General features: G+C 44.0%; 1 protein-coding gene and 1 pseudogene across 1 annotated transcript in view; one reads left to right on the top strand and one right to left on the bottom strand.

Annotated features, from left to right (window-relative positions):
- The window catches only part of GRIN2A (glutamate ionotropic receptor NMDA type subunit 2A), a 130,308-nt gene extending 122,461 nt beyond the window's left edge, over positions 1–7,847 (top strand). Inside the window, exon 11 of the mRNA XM_032460747.1 lies at positions 3,452–7,847. Within this exon, the coding sequence (XP_032316638.1) occupies positions 3,452–5,251 (1,800 nt within the window). The 3' untranslated portion in view covers positions 5,252–7,847. The remainder of the gene's footprint in view (positions 1–3,451) is intronic.
- LOC102503537 lies at positions 1,120–2,273 on the bottom strand (annotated as a pseudogene).
- Positions 7,848–18,443: the final 10,596 nt, after the last annotated feature.

Here is an 18,443-nt window from a genome sequence, read left to right as displayed (position 1 = left end):
GGGAAGGCATACGTTAGCATAAAAGGTTCGGACGCACTGTGCTATGTGAAATACATGGTGTATGTATTGCATGATTTCGATGTCCAGCAACCCTGGAAGCAATGAGGAGACATTGCTTTTTGGCGGGGAAGGGATGGAGACTAGAGGGAAGACTGCAGGAAGGTAGGAAGGGTATGATGCTAGGGCCTTGGTCTTGGAGAGCCTTCACCCTGCAGCCTGTGGCTGAGACGGTCAGAGAAAGAGATGCTCAAATGCACAGCTAGTAGGCTTTTCTGTTTACTGTTCCTTGAAGGAAGGGAGACTGTCTCTAGAAAACCACAGGAAAATGCAGCAGTGCACACGGGCTGAGGCTGTCACAGTTATGTGAGCATCCCTGCAGGTTCAGCGTGTCCCCACAGTGGGGACCCGATGGAGCTGCTGTCCACACTTCCTCACATATACTTCCCACTAGTTTATGCCAAAGTTAGCAGGAGCTACCATGTCCATTTTACAAGCCCCTTCTTGGGCCGGATCCCTGTCAGTCTGGGGAGGACCAGGTCACATCCTGCAGCCTGGATCTGATTGTTCCCTTTGGGCGCCACAGTCAAAATCTGGGGGCAGGAATGGGGAAGGGAGGGGCACAAGTCACAAGGCCGCTGGCACTCTTTCACCGACTATTGTAGAACAGTCTTCCTCTGAGTTACTTTTAAGCAAAAGTAAACAGCTATTTTTAACAAAGGAACAAGGTGGAGTGGAAAACGAGAGACCTATGGATGGGATGCTTACTGAGTCACTCGGTTCCCTGGATGGATCTAAATGCAGCATCCCTGTGTCACCAGGAGTCTCCACTCTTCCTAGAAACTAAAACGGACTTTTAACTATGCTGACCAAACTCTCCAAACACAAGCACAAAGAAGATATAATATAGGTGGTTAAGTGAGGAGTCCAAGAAGGGAGCTCCAGGGGTTCAAACTCTACCAGGTCTCTGTGTCCCACCATCTGTGTCTGTCCCTCCAAAAATGAATGGTTGACCACATGTGGGTCTCATGTCTTCTTTTTTGTGTGGGGGGGCAGGGAAGAGACTGTTCCACATTTTTTAAAAAATAGTTTATTTCACATGTATATTTTTGTCTCCCCACCATTTCCGTTTGTCTGACCACCACTACTACTATAGTCCTATCATAACATTCCATACATACTTAAAACCAAGCAAAGGGTGGAGTTCCATCTTTAAAAACTAAACAGGCATTTTGGACAACACATTCTTGGCAAGGAAACCTGAACAACATTCATCAGACACGGTAGGGAAAGTTCTCACTCTGCGTTAGAAAAAGGACAGCCAGGTATCAACTGTTACAGAAATGAAATAAGACGGAAAAATTTAACAAACTGTTCAAACTATTTTCTTAAAGAGACTTCCTCCCCTGCCAGAGATCTTGAATAGCCTCTTGGTCAGTCATCCAGAAACAATTCTTCACATAATTGATGAACTTGGCTTCCACTTTGGGAAGAGAACCACCTTTTTTTATACTTGCTTGCATTTTTGCTTTAATGTCTTCTACAGAACTAGGTCCTTTTGGTGTTTTAGGAGTTTTTTCCTGTTTTTTTTTTTTTTTTGAAGGATTCTTGACCTTTTGATCTTGGGGTTGATGGTTTTGAGTCTTTTCCATTCTGGTTTGATTTTTGTGTGTTTTTGGCTGGAGTATCTTGTATAGATTTCTTTACTGGAGCTTTTTCTTCATCTTCCTCATCATCAAAATCATCATCATCATCATCATCATATTCATCTTCATCAGCAGCAAGTTTTACTTTTTTCTGTGGAAACTTGCTACCACTCCCAGGGGCAGAGTGCTTTCCAGATATACTTAGGAGTTTCACATCCTCCTCCTCTTCATCTTCTGACTCTGCATCTTCCTCCACAGCTACTAATATGCACAGGCCCTGAACCACACTTCAGCCGTAAGACCACAGGTGGTGTTATTTCAAAGCTCCCAAGAGAAACTGTTGGCTGTAAGACATTTTCAAAGTCGCCAGTGTTACTTTAATTGGACTGCCTTCATAATTCATTGCCTCTGCTTCAACAATGTGCAATTCATCCTTTGCACCAGCCCCTAAACTGACCGTTCTTAAAGATAATTGGTGCACATTTTCATCATTATCCACCTTAAAGTGATCATCTTTGTTGGCCTTTAGTTCATAACTGAAAAGGTAGTTCTGAGGCCTCAGGGGGCTCATGTCCATGTCCATCAAATCTTCCATGAGTTGGTGGCACGCACTTAGGTGGAGAGAAGATGGACTGGAGATAAACCACCACTGTTCCAGAGAACAGCCGCGCAGGACAGAATCACACCAGGGTGTTCTACTTTTTTAAATTGAAGTATAATTGACTTACAATATTATACTTTGGGTATATTGAGAGATTCAATATTTTTATACACTATGAAATAATCACCACAATAAGTGTAGTTACCATCTGTCACCACACAAAGTTATTAGAGTGTTATCAACTCTATTTCCTAAACTGTACATTGTATCTTATAACTGGAAGTTTTTACTTCTTAATGCTCTTTACCTATTTCTCCCATCCGTCTAACCCCCTCCCGTCTGCAACTACCAGTTTGTTTTCTATGAGTCTTCTTTTGTTTTGTTATGTTTGTTCATTTGTTTTGTTTTTTAGATTTCACATATAAGTGAAATCAGATGGTATTTGTCTTTCTCTGTCTGACTTATCTTACATAGCATAGCACCCTCTAGGTCTATCCATGTTGTCACAAATTATAAGATTTCATTCTATTTTTAGGGCTGAGTAATATTCCACTGTGTGTTTGTGTGTATACCACATCTTCTTTTCTGTTTATCTCATGATGGACTCTTCAGTTGCATCCCTATCCTGGCTACTGTAAATAATGCAGCAATGAACATTGGGAGGCATATATCTTTTTGAATTAGAATTTTCATTTTCTTCAGATAAATACTGGGTCTCATGCCTTGATTGATAGCTTCAGTGTGTGGATAGGCGTAATTCCCCAAAAGGTGGTCCTTTTATGCTGAGTTAGTTTGCCAATAACTGACTCTCTGGTATCCAAAGTCCAAAGATGGTCCTGGGAGGCTTTAATAAAAGTATGAGTTGGTGACCCAGGTGTTGGGAAGGCCAATTGAATACTTATGTGACAATTTGAAGGTCCTGTGATCCTTACAGTTGTATGAGGGTTAGGTGATATTTTTTCTCAAACTCCACGTGTGACTATTTGCAAAAGTGTCAGATGCTCTTGGATCAGAGAGACAAGATCAGCCTGACGCTTCACCACTGGCCTCATACATTTCAGAAACATTGTCAGGATTCAGATTGGATTTCACTGTTCCTCCAGGGCTCCTGCAAGAAGGACATGGCTCCCCTTTGCAGGTCAAGCTCAAGTGTGAAGTGGGTTCATGCCCAGCTGCAGCTGACAGTGTTTTGTGTTACTCCCCACAGGGCATTTACAGCTGCATTCACGGAGTGCACATTGAGGAAAAGAAGAAGTCTCCGGACTTCAATCTGACCGGGTCCCAGAGCAACATGTTAAAACTCCTTCGATCAGCCAAAAACATTTCCAACATGTCCAACGTGAACTCCTCAAGGATGGATTCCCCCAAAAGAGCTGCTGACTTCATCCAAAGAGGCTCCCTCATCATGGACATGGTTTCGGATAAGGGAAATCTGATCTACTCAGACAACAGGTCCTTTCAGGGGAAAGACAGCATTTTTGGGGACAACATGAATGAACTCCAAACCTTTGTGGCCAACAGGCACAAAGATAACCTCAATAACTACGTGTTCCAGGGACAGCACCCACTGACCCTCAACGAGTCCAACCCTAACACGGTAGAGGTGGCCGTGAGCACGGAACCCAAAGGGAACTCCAGGCCCCGGCAGCTTTGGAAGAAATCCATGGATTCTCTACGCCAAGATTCGCTCAACCAGAACCCAGTCTCCCAGAGAGATGAGGGAACAGTGGAGAACAGGACCCACTCCCTAAAGAGTCCTCGGTACCTTCCAGAAGAGGTGGCCCACTCGGACATCTCAGAAACTTCAAGCCGGGCCACCTGCCACCGGGAGCCTGACAACAGTAAGAACCACAAAGCCAAGGACAACTTCAAAAGGTCGATGGCCTCCAAATACCCCAAGGACTGCAGCGAGGTCGAGCGCTCCTACCTGAAAACCAAAGCGAGCTCCCCCAGGGACAAAATCTACACCATCGATGGCGAGAAGGAGCCCAGCTTCCACCTCGATCCCCCCCAGTTTGTCGAAAACCTGGCCCTTCCCGAGAACGTGGACTTCCCAGACCCCTACCAGGACCACAGCGAAAGCTTCCGCAAGGGGGACTCCACGCTGCCGATGAACAGGAACCCCCTGCACAATGAAGACGGGCTCCCCAACAACGACCAGTATAAACTCTACTCCAAGCACTTCACCTTGAAAGACAAGAGCTCCCCTCACAGCGAGGGCAGCGACCGCTACCGGCAGACCTCCACACACTGCCGGAGCTGCCTGTCCAACCTGCCCGCCTACTCGGGCCACTTCACCATGAGGTCTCCCTTCAAGTGCGATGCCTGCCTGCGGATGGGGAACCTCTACGACATCGATGAAGACCAGATGCTCCAGGAGACAGGTAACCCCGCCACCCAGGAGGAGGTCTACCAGCAGGACTGGGCTCAGAGCAGCGCCCTCCAGTTCCAAAAGAACAAGCTAAGGATTAGCCGTCAGCATTCCTACGATAACATTGTCGACAAACCTAGGGAGCTAGACCTTGGCAGGCCCTCCCGGAGCATAAGCCTCAAGGACAGGGAACGGCTTCTGGAGGGAAACTTGTACGGGAGTCTCTGTAGTGTCCCCTCAAGCAGACTCTTGGGGAACAAAGGCTCCCTTGTCCCCCAGGGTCTGGAGGTCAGCAAACGGAGCAAGTCCCTCTTGCCGGACCACGCCTCCGATAACCCTTTCCTCCACTCCTATGGGGAAGACCAGCGCTTGGTTATTGGGAGGTGCCCCTCGGACCCTTATAAACACTCGTTGCCGTCACAGGCAGCGAATGACAGCTATCTCCGATCGTCCCTGAGGTCGACGGCATCCTACTGTTCCAGGGACAGTAGAGGCCACAACGATGTGTATATATCGGAGCATGTTATGCCTTATGCTGCAACTAAGAATAATATGTACTCTGGCCCCAGGGTTTTAAATTCCTGCAGCAATAGACGCGTGTACAAGAAAATGCCTAGTATTGAATCTGATGTTTAAAACCTTCCATTAATGTTTTATCTATAGGGAAACATACGTAATGGCCAACGTTCCGGAGGGTAGATGTTGGATGTCCAGTAGTGCCCTGCAAAGAGGAAGAGGATTTAGGAAGGTATTTTTTTTTCCGTTGGTTTCTTTTGCACATGGCTCCAGGCCATAGTCTTCCACTCAAGGAATCTTGTGAGGTGTGTGCTGAGCACAGCAGATACCGGATAGGTGAGTCCTTAACCAAAAGCCAATCAATAAAAGGGCAAGTCTCCTGGACGTGCCTGCTAGGTATGTTGGCAATAATGACGCATTGGATGCCAGTGGCGATGTTATGATTTCCTATATTCCATATTCCATGAAGACCAGGCCACCATGGGATCTCCTCATCAGAAACGCCTAACGGTTTCTCTAATACAGAATAAGCAATATGGTATGCATGTAAATCTGACACAGACAAAATAAAGCAAGAATGCATCCGCACCGTAGTGAGATTGACCTGTGCAAGAGATTAGGAAGTTTGGCTTTACAACCGTTTCAGCTTTATTGTTATGCCTTCCATCACAGCCCAGGCCCAACCCCAGAACTCCAGGCTCCCCCAAAGAATAGCAAATCAGTGTGTTCGTGGTAACCGTGCTTCACTCATGCTAGTCCATTTCCGAGACACCTCTGGAGTAAACGGCCAGAAGGGCCCTCAGTCAGAGAGCTACAAGAATATCTTTGGATGTCGATTTGTGTATTTCACAGACACCTTCTCACCCTTGGCTTCGATGGTCTTGTTCAGAGCTGCATAAATTCACACATGTATGTCTTCAGTACCTTAAGTGTGGATCTCCTGTCTATGACACAGCGGCCATTGTAGTTTATCCCGAAGACTCCTGTGTATGTAAGTTTGCGTTTCCCCTCCTCCTGGTGATGACTCAGGGTTGTATAGTATCTGTTTCCCTCCTCCTCCCGGAGTAACCATCACGCGTTCGGTCCCCAATTCGCCATGGTGGCGTTTAATCAGGTGTGCGTTGCTATTCCCGGCGTTGTGAACGCGGTGGCAGGTGCCATCTGCCGTACGTGTACTGTGATCTGTAAGAGGTACAAAGCCATCTGTCTGCTGAAGGCAAGCACGGTTGTAGGGTTATCTTCCTTAACGTCCTGAAATTCACACTGGTCCCCCGCCGCCCCCCCCACCGCCTCCTCAAATCAAAAGCCTTCAAAACATGAGAGACACTCATACGCCTACCCTGAGCATCCTCCGCATTGTGGATAAACTTCAGGGGGACAAGTGATTTCTCTCTTCTGAAACAGCCACTCTATTGGAGGCAAACTGCCTCACTAGCACCAACAGAGGAGATGAAAAATTCCTCAAAGCACCTGTCATTTCGAAGTCACCTCCTTAGCCCATTCCTACTCTACCCAAACCTGTGTCTAAATGCTAGGAAATGATACTATTTTTTTAACTGGGGGGGAGGGGGAGAATATTTAAGATTCTCTGCACAGTGCCTGGTACATGCAATGTGCCCCCCAAAATTAAAGGAAGTTCCGTTACGACACTTCATCAGATGAGAATTTTCCGGTTTAAAAATTAAGTAGGACACAAATAATACTAATGAAACATTTTATATAGGTCTAATCTAGCAATTAGTGTGTTTTAAATACATGAATATCCCTGAAATGCTCCCTGGGTGGGGAGCCATCAGTTTTACAGAGGACGGGGGTCTGTTTCCGTGTCCTGTTACGGAAGCCCCAGGCTAATGTTAAGTAGCCATTTCCTGGTTTCCTCCTGTTTTTGTTCTGGGTTCTTGGAGGAGGGGACAGAACCCGCAGGTTGAAAAGTTCTCCTGTGTCTTTTAGTCGTGATGTGTTTCGTTTCGCAGGTCGTGCTTCCCTGCGAGTGGGCAGGCACCAGGAATAACTCTCTTAGAGCCCAACGATTCACTGAGTGACTCCCTCTTGGAGAAAGTGCACCTGACCTCCCGTATTCCTGTAATGATGAAAAGTGGTTGCCATAAATTTCGGGGTGGGGGGTCGAGAGGCAGAGGGAAGTGTTCCCATCGTCTCTGACATGGAAAGGCAGGAGGGGCTGACTCGGTGCTGGAGACAAATGTACGTGAACGTTGCACTTTATTTCTTGGACGTTGCACCTTTGCTGCCTCAGGACCCAACAATGGAGGAGCTTAGATTGAAGGACCTGGAATAGTCCCCCCCCCCACCCCCGTCTAATCTTAGGCACACCTGTGACCGTATCGTCTTTTAGAACTTCGTGCCTCTGCCCTTCCACTGCATCCCAGTCCTGTACTCCCTCAGCCAGGACCGCCTCCAGTCCCTCGTAAGACTGGCGTGTCTTAGCATGACATGGATTGAAAACTCTCCCCAGGATACAGAGCAGTGGTATGTCGCCAATCCATAGAGGCTGCTCCTCTTTCTCCAGTGTCCTCAAAACTCAGGGGGCTGCCAAATGTGACAAGAGATCTCAGGGAGAGTGGGAATTACACTCGGAATGGTCCCATAGATCAAAAGCCTTCTCCTAACAACAGCATCAGCTCTGCTATTAACCCCGTACTTCTCTGGGTATAGAAACGGAAGTATGGCTTTGGGGGGAGCCAACAGTAATGCAGTGGGGAAAGGTACCTACTTCCTTTAATAGCTGAAGTGTTTTTTAAAAAATCAGTAACTAGAATGGGATGCTCTGTAGTAAATACACAATTGCCCTCCTCCACAAATTCACTGACTCCTAGTAGAGATGATCCCAAACACTAGACAATTGGCCATTGATCGGATGGTCGCTCTCCAAGTGACAGACAGTGATGACAAGCTATTCGGAGGTTATCCCAGCCATTCCAGGCCTCTGGGGAAAGACGGCAGGAAGACGGCATCCAACAGTAAGTCGCACCTGCGGGACGGGAGGCGACAAGAATTAAATAGGAAGCCCTGGACCATGGGTCCATCACAGAGGGTTCCCCTGACACATCTCAGCTCTGAGTCCTCAGTTTTATTGATGCCAAGGCTGCAGACTCTCTGAACCCGAAGGCGTGCCTGAGTTTCATCTGACTCAGGTCAGAGCTGTGGCATCTGTAGTGGTAATGCATCACCTCTGCATGCTTTTCTCCCACTTGAGAAGGACCCAGCTGGTTGTCAGATAGGAAACACTACACAAACGGAACCAACTGAAAATATTCTGTGTGAGAGGAGAGTCTTCTAGGATGCAGGTTCTACTCTGGGCAACCTGTGGGTTTCTGGAGAATTGTTTCATTGTCCTTAAACCTGCAGGTTCATAGGCCACTTCTGGTTTCAGTGCCCTGAGAGGACAAGTCACTGATGGGTCTACTTTTCTGCCCTGGAAGCTGCCACGAGAGGGCAGGATTATAATCCCCCTCCTTGTTACTATTCCATCCTTTGCAGGAAAATCTCACTGCTTTGGTTTTTTTTTTGAGCCAGCATCGTGACTCAGTGTCTTGTGGGTCATGCCTGGTTTTCTCTTGCCTCTTTCATAAGGTACCCGAGAAGTGTTCCTACTTAGCTTTTCTGGTGAACGCATTAAAATTCACCCGTCGCAGCCAAATCAGTCAAATCAATTCACACTTATTTTTCAGAGGGAAAAAAAAAGAAAATTACACCTTGTTTACAAATGAAATAGTTTCACTTAAATGGGACTCTAGCCAAGGCAGTTAATTAGTCAAAAGATTCGCGACAGCCAGACAGCCAGTCGCACAGTGTTTATTCTATTTGATATGCCTACCACCGATGTGTGTTTAATATTCTGCATCCTTCTCAGGAAATGACAAATGCCCTGAATTCTTTGCAAATGGAATTGCTAATGAAAGAGGGAAAAAAAAAAAGAGTTGGTGTTAATTAAATGGTGATTAAAAATTTATCTCCTTTAAACCTAAAAAGTGCAGCCTTAATAATCAGTTGTCATATAAATAAATACCTTTCTCTGAAATCCCTTGTGGTTTAAGACCTAAATAAATACTAGTTTGAGAAACTTAAATTTATCTTTCAGAATAGCCGGATCTCCACGTTAACTTTCTGCACACCCCTGCACTGTTTCTTTGTGCATAGCTGTTGTGTGTGAATTCTTGAAAGGGAGACACGAGTTATTTCTGACATAGAGCCTGTTTGTACGAAGCACAGCTCAAGTAGACATCACTGGACTTCAGGAAAAACAGCAACAAGAAAAAACCCAGAAGTGAGTAGTTGAAAGCTAAACTCATTGGTTGATATTTAATATGAGTTAAAGGCTCTGTATGAAAGCAATTTTCATTCCAAAAGAAGTGTTTATTTTCACTTGAGACAAAATTAGGCCTTTCCAGATACCCCGTCTTCTCTTGGTAAACAGGGTTGCACGTGCTTTCATGAGAGGTATGTGGGGTCCCCGCTTGAGAAGCTCTCCCAACAGGCGGTTTGCCCTTTTCCACTCAGTCCCTTTTACACTGTCGTGTGTCCGTACCTGGCTGCATCAGGTGAGGTCAGCCGGCCACTGGATAGAGACTGGAGATGATGCAATGCACTTACCCTGTGAATGCAAATGCGCGTGTACACATGTATATAACAGACATGCTTGATTTCTACAATTCCCACGTAAGTGGATTATCCAAATAAAATTGTATATAATGTAAAGTTTATGTTAAAATCTAAACGGTGATAATGGTAATAACATATGGAAAACCCATTCTGGTTATTGATGGGATGATGTTTATGTAAAGAGGGCACTATTTCCCAAAAAAAAAAAAAAAAAAAAAAAAAACCAAACCTCAGCTCTAGGGAGGATAACCGAGCCCAAGTAGGGTTTGCGTGTTGGTGTTCTTGGCCCCTTATTTAAAAAATATCTGGGTTTAGGGTTGTGGGCTGTATATATTCTGCTCACATTAAAGCCATCAAAGGGCATATTTCCTATTTAAATTCCTTCTCCTTTTCCCCTACGCACACTCTTCCTGCGTTCAGAAGTACTCCGTATAGCATCAGCTAAACATGCCTGACCAGAAGGGTCTTAGAAAAACACAACTTAAAGAACTACATCAAGATTTGGGGGACAGAGAAAGCAGATGGGAAAATTAAGAGAAAAATGAAGTTCCAAAGGGGCAGTAATCTGTATAAGGTGGTCAGATTGGCAATATCAGAATCAGGTCTAGAACCCGAGACTCCCTGATCCAAACCCTAGCTTGGTTCCCCTTTCCAGGCTGACTCATCATTCCTACGTTTCTCTCAAGAGTGCTCTCCCGAGTACTGCTGGGACCCGAGCCAGAGAGCCTCACAGAACTGACCTGGCTGTTTTTGCCTCTTGCCTTATACAGACCCACGCATCCCTCTTTGACTTTGGTTTTCCTTTAAGCTCCCCCAACACCCCCTGCCTCCGTGTCCTGGAGCAGAGAAGCCTTTCTTCAGGGACCTGTTCCCTGGGAAGAGTCAATAAGGGATACAATTTAAAACCTCAAACCAAAGATGAAAGCTGGCAGTGATCTCTGAGATAATCGCGTTACATTTCTCATGAGCCGAGGACGAACAAAGGACACTGATCTGCTGATGGGACCTGACTGAGTGTCCACTCTCCTTTTAAGGCCAACTGGGGATTAGGGAGATGCAAAAGGAACAGAAGGTCTAGTCTGTTCTCATACGTAGTGTACAGTCTAGAAATTCAGTTCCCTAATGCAAAAGAGAACCGAGGACCCATGAGATGCAAACACAAACTGAATGAAAAAACTGGAAATGATAAAGTTTTTGTCAGGACATAAAAATTTATCTGATTCCGTGATCAAATAAACAAACAAGCCAACAGTCCCTTCCTTAGACGTGTAGGTAACTTTAGAGAATATAATTTTTGCTCCCGGAGACGCCCTAGATTATTTCAACCTTCAGAGACAGTACCTAGGAAACCCAGGAGCATCTGATCAGGTGAACATACTTGCCCTTCTCCAGTTGTGCACAGGCAGGCTTGGATCTGATTCCACTCAGTTCTTCAACCCTTGCCCAAATCATGCCTCCTTCCAGCTCTGCTTTATGACAATGTGTTTCAAGAAAAGGTTGAAAAAAAATCCTCAAAGGATTAGAAAATAGACCGTTATGTAAAAAGACTATTTCCTGAAAGCCTTTTCTGTTTGCTTTTTGTTTTTAACTTGTGAAGACTACTTTGGATAGTTCAGGGTATAAATGTATCAGGGAAGGGAGTAGAGAGAATTCCTGTTAAGTCCCAAGTGCCTACTGTTGTGGCTGGCAAAAGAGTGCCTCTCAGGTGCCTAGAGAGAAAATGGGACGAGGAAATGGCAAAATGAATCAGGTAGATGGCGGGGTGGAGAGGGAGCTTGTTTTTCCTCTGTCCATCCTATCCTGTGTGTTACTGGAACGTTGGATTCTCTGTTTATCCCAAGGACATGCCTTGGGTCAGCAGCGCCTGAATTTGGAAATATCAAAATACATCTACATTGAGTGCAGACTGTATTCTAGGCGTGTCCTAGAATGTGATCCTCAAAATAACCTTAGGATGTAAGTGTGATTGCTCCCATTTTACAGATAAGGCAGCTGAGACTCAGGTTGGTTTCAGCCTCATCAGCCACAAGCATTTGATAAGAAATCCATAATGTTAGGCATATTCTTGAAGTGCCTGATCTCCTCCAGGGAGGTCAGAATAGAAGTCAGAAAAAGAGATATTGAGTGTCAGCCTCTGTGGTGAGGAAGTTTGTCAGTGTCCTACCCTTCGTTGTCCGGTTTGGGGTATGTTGAGAACTCCCGGGATCCCACCTCTGTTCGTGGTCCCTTCTGAGACTTGAATGCTGTCTGTGTCTCTCCCCTGTATGCTAGCACCCAGCACTTACTTTTTCGGTTCCTGGGGAGTTATTTTCTCTACTTAGCATGTGCCTAATCTTAAATACCCCCTCCCTAATATCTCTTCTTTTTCTTAGTAGACATCAGGGATAATTCCATTCAACATATGCAAATAGTTTGCTGTCACACGTGTGCAGTCGCGTGTGCGTGCCCACAACACACTCACACACACACACATTGCCTTGTGACCCCCATCAAAGCTCTCCTCAACATTGTGGCCCATTTTCAGAAAGGGCATGCTGTTTGCAAGTGACCGTCCCTTCTGTTGGTTGTCTTTGCCAAGCAGACAGAATGAGGTTCGGAAGTGTGACAGGGAATAGGAGATCGGGTTTTTGCATAAATGATCAAGAGCTTTAGTAGTCATTGTGACTAAGGGCCAGCTATTAAGGTTTTGGTTTTTTATTTTTCCTTCTTGGTCTGTTCTGCTTTTTTTCAAATTGTCTTAGAGATACTTTCCTGCTCACTGGCATCAAGATAACTACTGAATCACTGAATGCTTGTTCAGTTTGTCTCATTAGAAAATATCAAACTGGAATATTTCCGCCAGGCTTCCTAGGGGCCCGACCTGACATAGTACATAATGCATTGTGTAGGCAATGTAGAAACAGCGATGCCTTTCTTGAACCCCACTCCCATGTTCTAAGCTGACACCTCTCTCTCTCTTGGCATTATTTACCAAGAGATGGGGCACATTAGGACCATTTCATAGACGAAGGAACTGAGTGAGGTTTGAAGGAATGTTTTTCTGGGAGATTATGTGAATCAATCCTTCTGGAGGGTCGTTTAACCTAATGGAAGATTATCCTACCATCCTCGCCCCTAGGAAATTCTCTAGCCCTTTACATCTTTCAGGCTGGCAATAAAAAGTCTCTTAAGACAGAAAGGTTATTATTATTTAATAGCTATTCTGAGATCCTGTTGTTGGATCTCCAAGTGCATGACAACATTCTCCCAGAGATGTTGAGCTTTGCAGAAACTGGAACACTGAAAAGAACAATTTGGCCAGTGGTATCTCTTCACTGGGGCCGTATTTCAAAGTGCACAGCTCTCCAGGGAGTATGCTAGGAACCATATTGTTGAAAATGGAGTCATTTCTCAGATTAACTTCCTCCAATAAGGTGTCAGCAGCGTATAGAGACAAACAAGACAAAGCTGAGATTATCACTCATAAATCCCTCTTACGTACTACATTCGTGAAACAATGAGTTTGCACTTCTGCAGTTCTGAGAACATTCCTCATTAGCAGTGGCCCTGGGTCATAACCTCTTCCAGTTAATTCTCTCTCACACCTTTGGGAAGGATTTCAGATGAGCCTTCGAAAGGATATTAATATAACCCGTAGCCAATACCACAGCTGCCTTTTAAATTAATAAGGTTAATTGTTCTCCAGCAAACATTAGTTTGTCTTTGGCATTTAAATGCTTCTCATTGATCTGACATTTTGCTGTTTCAAGCTTTTAAAGGGCTCAAGTCAAAGACTATTGATAGCTGAGCAAATAGTGAAGGTCCAGAAATATAAAAACATGGTCGATTATTTTCCACGAAAAACAATCACAGCCTTTTGAATTCGATTGGGGTTTTTACATTAGCCATGTAAGGCTTACTGAATTATTCCTATTCTCAGTTAAGCTAATTCAAATAAATGAAAAGTATTGACTTTTTAAACTTATTATGTATTTTTTTTAAAAAAATCTTCAGTTTATTAGGTTTGTAGACACAGCTCCGGGGCCATGACCACGAAGTAAATGTTCCAGGTCAGAAACTGAAGACTCAGACGACTGTTTTGGGTCCTATTCAGGGGATCGGCTTTGCAAATCCTGATGGATTTGGGAAGATTTGAAAGCGGCACGTGTAATGTTTATTTTCCCAAATTCTTCGCTGGGAAAGGATGGCAATTGTCTATTTTTTTTTTTCAAATAAGAGATAAGGTCAAGAATAACATTTTCATAGAACTTTCAGTAAATTCCTCGATACAACTAATTACGTGGCTAGATGTGGCTCAGATGCTTTCCAAGCCTGAGGGTCCCCAAAGATTTCTTAATCAGTCATTTTTAACTGTCAGTCTTAATCTTGTTCACTCCCTTGCTAAAACAAATTTAAAAGCATATACTTTCCAAATTATTTAGTCGGGATAATTCAACGTTGTTTATCCCAATAGAATGTTTGTGCATAGGCTTATGTATAATTGCAAGCTGAATATTCAGAAAGAATTAGGTGAGTTAATTGGTGGCTTGAATAAGAAGCAGATGGTAAATAAAAATCGTAAATAATGGCCTTCTCAGACAGAAAAAAATAGAGGGTCAACTATTCACTCATCTTTCACTCGTGTTATAAGACTCATTGCATAATACACAAGCTGGTCATTACCCAGAAGAAAGTAATTGAATTAAGCAGCTTCAAGGGTCCATGTCTGAGTTCATTTTTAACCCAACATGGATGGAATTGAAAGTCCGTATGCAGAGGGTTTCCATTCACAGCTACATTGAAACACAGTCTAAAACCCACATCAGAACTGGCTTGGTCTCTTATGTGGCAGAGCCCAAAGCAAGCTGTGTTCTCTACTCAGTGGTTTTCATTTGGGAATAGATGTTCACTTACCAACCGCAACAGTTTATACCTGTCATGTTTTAATCCACTGCATGAGGAAGTGCTAAATAACTGTATTAAATATTTCCAAGCATAGCTACAAAATTACACGTTTGCTTAACACCTTTCTATGATAGAGGAAGTATATACTATGGTTGTCTTCTTGTAGTATGTCTTTTATTTTTGTTCAACGTGTTATCAACTGTTTTAAGGAATGGGATTTGAAATGTGTGTGCAAACTGATATGTACATAGCTCCCGAGGCAACATAAGTGCCCAGTCATATGGTGTAAAAATGTAAATACAGGAAAATTTCATTTTTCTAATAAAGATAATTTCTGCCAATTGATATGAAAATGAGAAACGGAGTCATGGTCTCTGTTGTTGTTGCCGCTGCGGTTGTGGGCATCACTAAAATCATTTGCTGTCCCCCTCTGTGCTGTGGAGGAGTGGGGAGAGAAGCATGGAATTGGGAAGAATCCAAGGCTCGACTTCAGGATTTCTGCATGGAGCTTGGCCACTGCCCATTACCTGGATCTCATCTTCCTATGCAGTGCCCACACCTGCAGCCTTGACTCTGATTATGTTGAACCTCGCCAAATCCTGGGACTTTTTTTTTTTTTTGACTTTTCTTTTTTAATTGAAGTATAGTCAGTTTACAATGTTGTGCCAATTTCTGGTGTACAGCATGATGCTTCAGTCATACATGAGTATACATATATTCATTTTCATATTCTTTTTCAAGGCATAGAAACAATCTAAATGTCCATCAACAGATGACTGGATAAAGAGGTAGTGGTATATTTTTACAATGGAATACTACTCAGCCATAAAAAATAATAAAATACTGCCATTTGCAGCATCAGGGATGGCCCGAGAGAATGTCATTCTAAGTGAAGTAAGCCAGAAAGAGAAAGAAAAATACCATGTGATATCACTCATATGTGGAACTCTGCAACTTCTGATTCTGGGGAAAAAGTGATGGTTAAAGACCTCCTCTCCTTGCTGTATCCCAGGCAACAACTCCGTGCAAAGAACCGCCTTTCTCCACAGGACTTCGATGTGACTCAGATGCTCCTCTTACTTTTCGATACCAAGGCCAGACCCAGACTCTCCAAATTCCCAGTCTAATGATTGATAAATGATTAGCTCAGCTTCTTGTTCCCACTGATTAATCGAGACAGAATGCTTGTTGACCAACCAGAGCCAGCCCACAACCTCCTCCCGGGAAAAGGCTGGCCTCAGATTCTCGGATCTGCCGCTGTGCAATCACGCCACTTCCCTTCATCTCACATCCCCACACCTTGCTCTTGCTAGTTTTGTTCACTCCTTCCTATGAAAGAAACACTCTTTTTACCTCACCCTTGAGATGTTTGCAGATTTTATAGTCAGAGCATTCTCCCTGTTCCAATAGTCCTCCTCCCCCTATTGCAACAGTCCCTTTCTCTTCCTTGAAATATTTTTTTCTGAATAAAGCCTCTCCTTACTAAATCGCGATTTGATTTTTGATGCCTCCTGTCCCAAGGTCAAATGACATTTCTGAAACCAAAATCCAACCGTATCCACTCCACTGTTCCTTCACTTAAAACCTTCAGCTTAAAATGATGACCCACAGGAAAAGCCTGGATTCTGCAGCCCAGCGCACAAAGCCTTCCAGCCCCCACTAGACCTCTTCCTACCACTTGCGGTACGTTGATTCTGCACCCAGCGTCTTTCTGCTCCTCTCCACAGACACCATGAGCTCTCAAGCTTTCATGCCTTCATTCGTGTTATTCTTTCCTCCTGGAATGCTGGTCTCCTTGTCAGCTTTTTTTTTTTTTTAATTTGTTAGGGGTTTATTTAAATCTTACTCTATTTGGAATGTAACATCTTAATAGACCTTCAAAAGCATTGGTTTAATATAGCCTATCCTTAACAATTCTTAAAAGAAAAGGCTATAGAGTTTGTAAATGTCCATGTCAGCTCTTCATTCTCTTTCAAGTTGTTCTTCAACAGAAGCCTCTTCGTAGTCTTCCCAAACTCTCTCCCAGCAGCTGAGTTAACAGTTGACTTCTCTGTGATCCAGCCCCATGTACACACATCTATCAAATGGCTTAGCAGGCTTTACTAAACTTTGTAATGTCTGCTAGCTCTCCTTAGAATGTGAGCTTTTCCAGGGCAGGGAACTGAATAATTTTTCATCTTTGAATCCTAGCACCCAGTGCAGCATCTCTGACACAAAGTGGGAATTTGCTAAACATATTGGATGAGTAGGAGGCTAGCTAGTTGGAAGAGTGGGTGGCTGATGGGTGGGTGAATGGCTGGATGGGCATATAGATGGAGTGCTTAGAATCTGTTCTTGGTTTACCTCACTCTCTGTCTAATCTACTGGATTTTACCCAGACCTTTGATGATAAATGCCACTGATTACCCCCACATTTTTATACTTGGGTCCAACCTCCCCTATAAGTTCTAGGCTCACATTTCCATGTCTATATTTTGTAACTCCACCTGGAGATCTTAAAGACATCCAAATCCTAAAATGTTTTTTAAAGTGTGTTGGGCCAACCCCTGCCCCCAGTAGAAATCTGATCCTCCCCTAGTGTTCCCCAACTCAGGAGATGACATTGCTACCAACCTGATTTCTCAGGCTAAATACCTACTGGTCATCCTTCACTCCTCTTCCCCACTGCCGCCCCTGCCCCCACCCCCACTTACATTCAGTCCATCCAGCAGCTCTGTCTGCGTGACCTATAAAGTACATTCAGGATCCATCTGCTTCTCACCACCTCTACCACTATCACCCAGTCCATCACCTCCCATTTATACAAGTGCAGCAGCTTTCTAACCCATCCACTTCCTTCCATTCTTGTCTCTGTGTCTCCATTCTCCAGACAGAAGTCAGGAGAATCATTTAAAGATATTAATTAGATCATATCCCTCACCTGGCCTCAAGCCTTCAGTACCTTTTCATTACAGTCAGAGTAAAATAAAATTTCTTCCCCATTCTAATTCCATGTGCCAAGCTCTTACATTATAGTACACGCTCCAAGAAACAGGACAAATGTTTCCCTTTTCTCTTGCTTCATTCCCTGTCTTGGAGCCTCTCCACATCCCTAGCCTCTTCTCCTTTTTGAAGCAGCCAAAGATGGGCCATTTCCAACACATTTTCCATTAGCTGAAGTGGCACTAAATACCATCGCTGCTGTGAATCTAATCGACAATTTGTGAGATGCCTGTACATCCATGTAGCTCCATTTGGGGGCATAATTATTTCCTAATTAGGAGGCGATTTATACTTGTGACTTGGGACATTTGCTTCTGCCAGTGACATGGCTATGCAGAATGGTTCAGTTCTTTTTTTTTCCTTCCCCCAAGATTCTGCTGGCTGAAGCCAGATGACCAGACAGCCAAGCAAACTTAATTAACAGACAGTTCTGGTCTGTGGGAGGGAAAATTTCTCACTTACCAGAAAAAGTTGCTGTCATTCTAAGGGTAAAACCAAATAAGTTTCCCTTGGAAGAGCTCGTAGTCTTCTGCTAGAAATGGAGTTTTCAGGGTCAGTTACCTTCTTTTCCAAGAGTTCTGATGAAATGTGTTAAAGTTCATTAAACTAACCCATCTTTGTAATGAATTCTTTTAAAACTCTCAAAAGCACTCCTTTGTAGCAGGGAGTATAATACTCGTTTTACATATTTGGAAACCACGGTTCAGAGATTTAAAGTGACTTCCTTAAGACCATAGAACCAGGTCATTGTGGAGCTGGGGTCAAGGGCGATCACATCAGCTGGACTTCACATCCCGTGATTTTTCGTCTCTACTTGATCACTATT

Source organism: Camelus ferus, chromosome 18 (assembly GCF_009834535.1).
Source record: "Camelus ferus isolate YT-003-E chromosome 18, BCGSAC_Cfer_1.0, whole genome shotgun sequence".
NCBI classification, from domain to species: domain Eukaryota; kingdom Metazoa; phylum Chordata; class Mammalia; order Artiodactyla; family Camelidae; genus Camelus; species Camelus ferus.
Note: the sequence above shows the minus strand (reverse complement) of the source record. Positions and strands in the feature narration are given on the sequence as shown.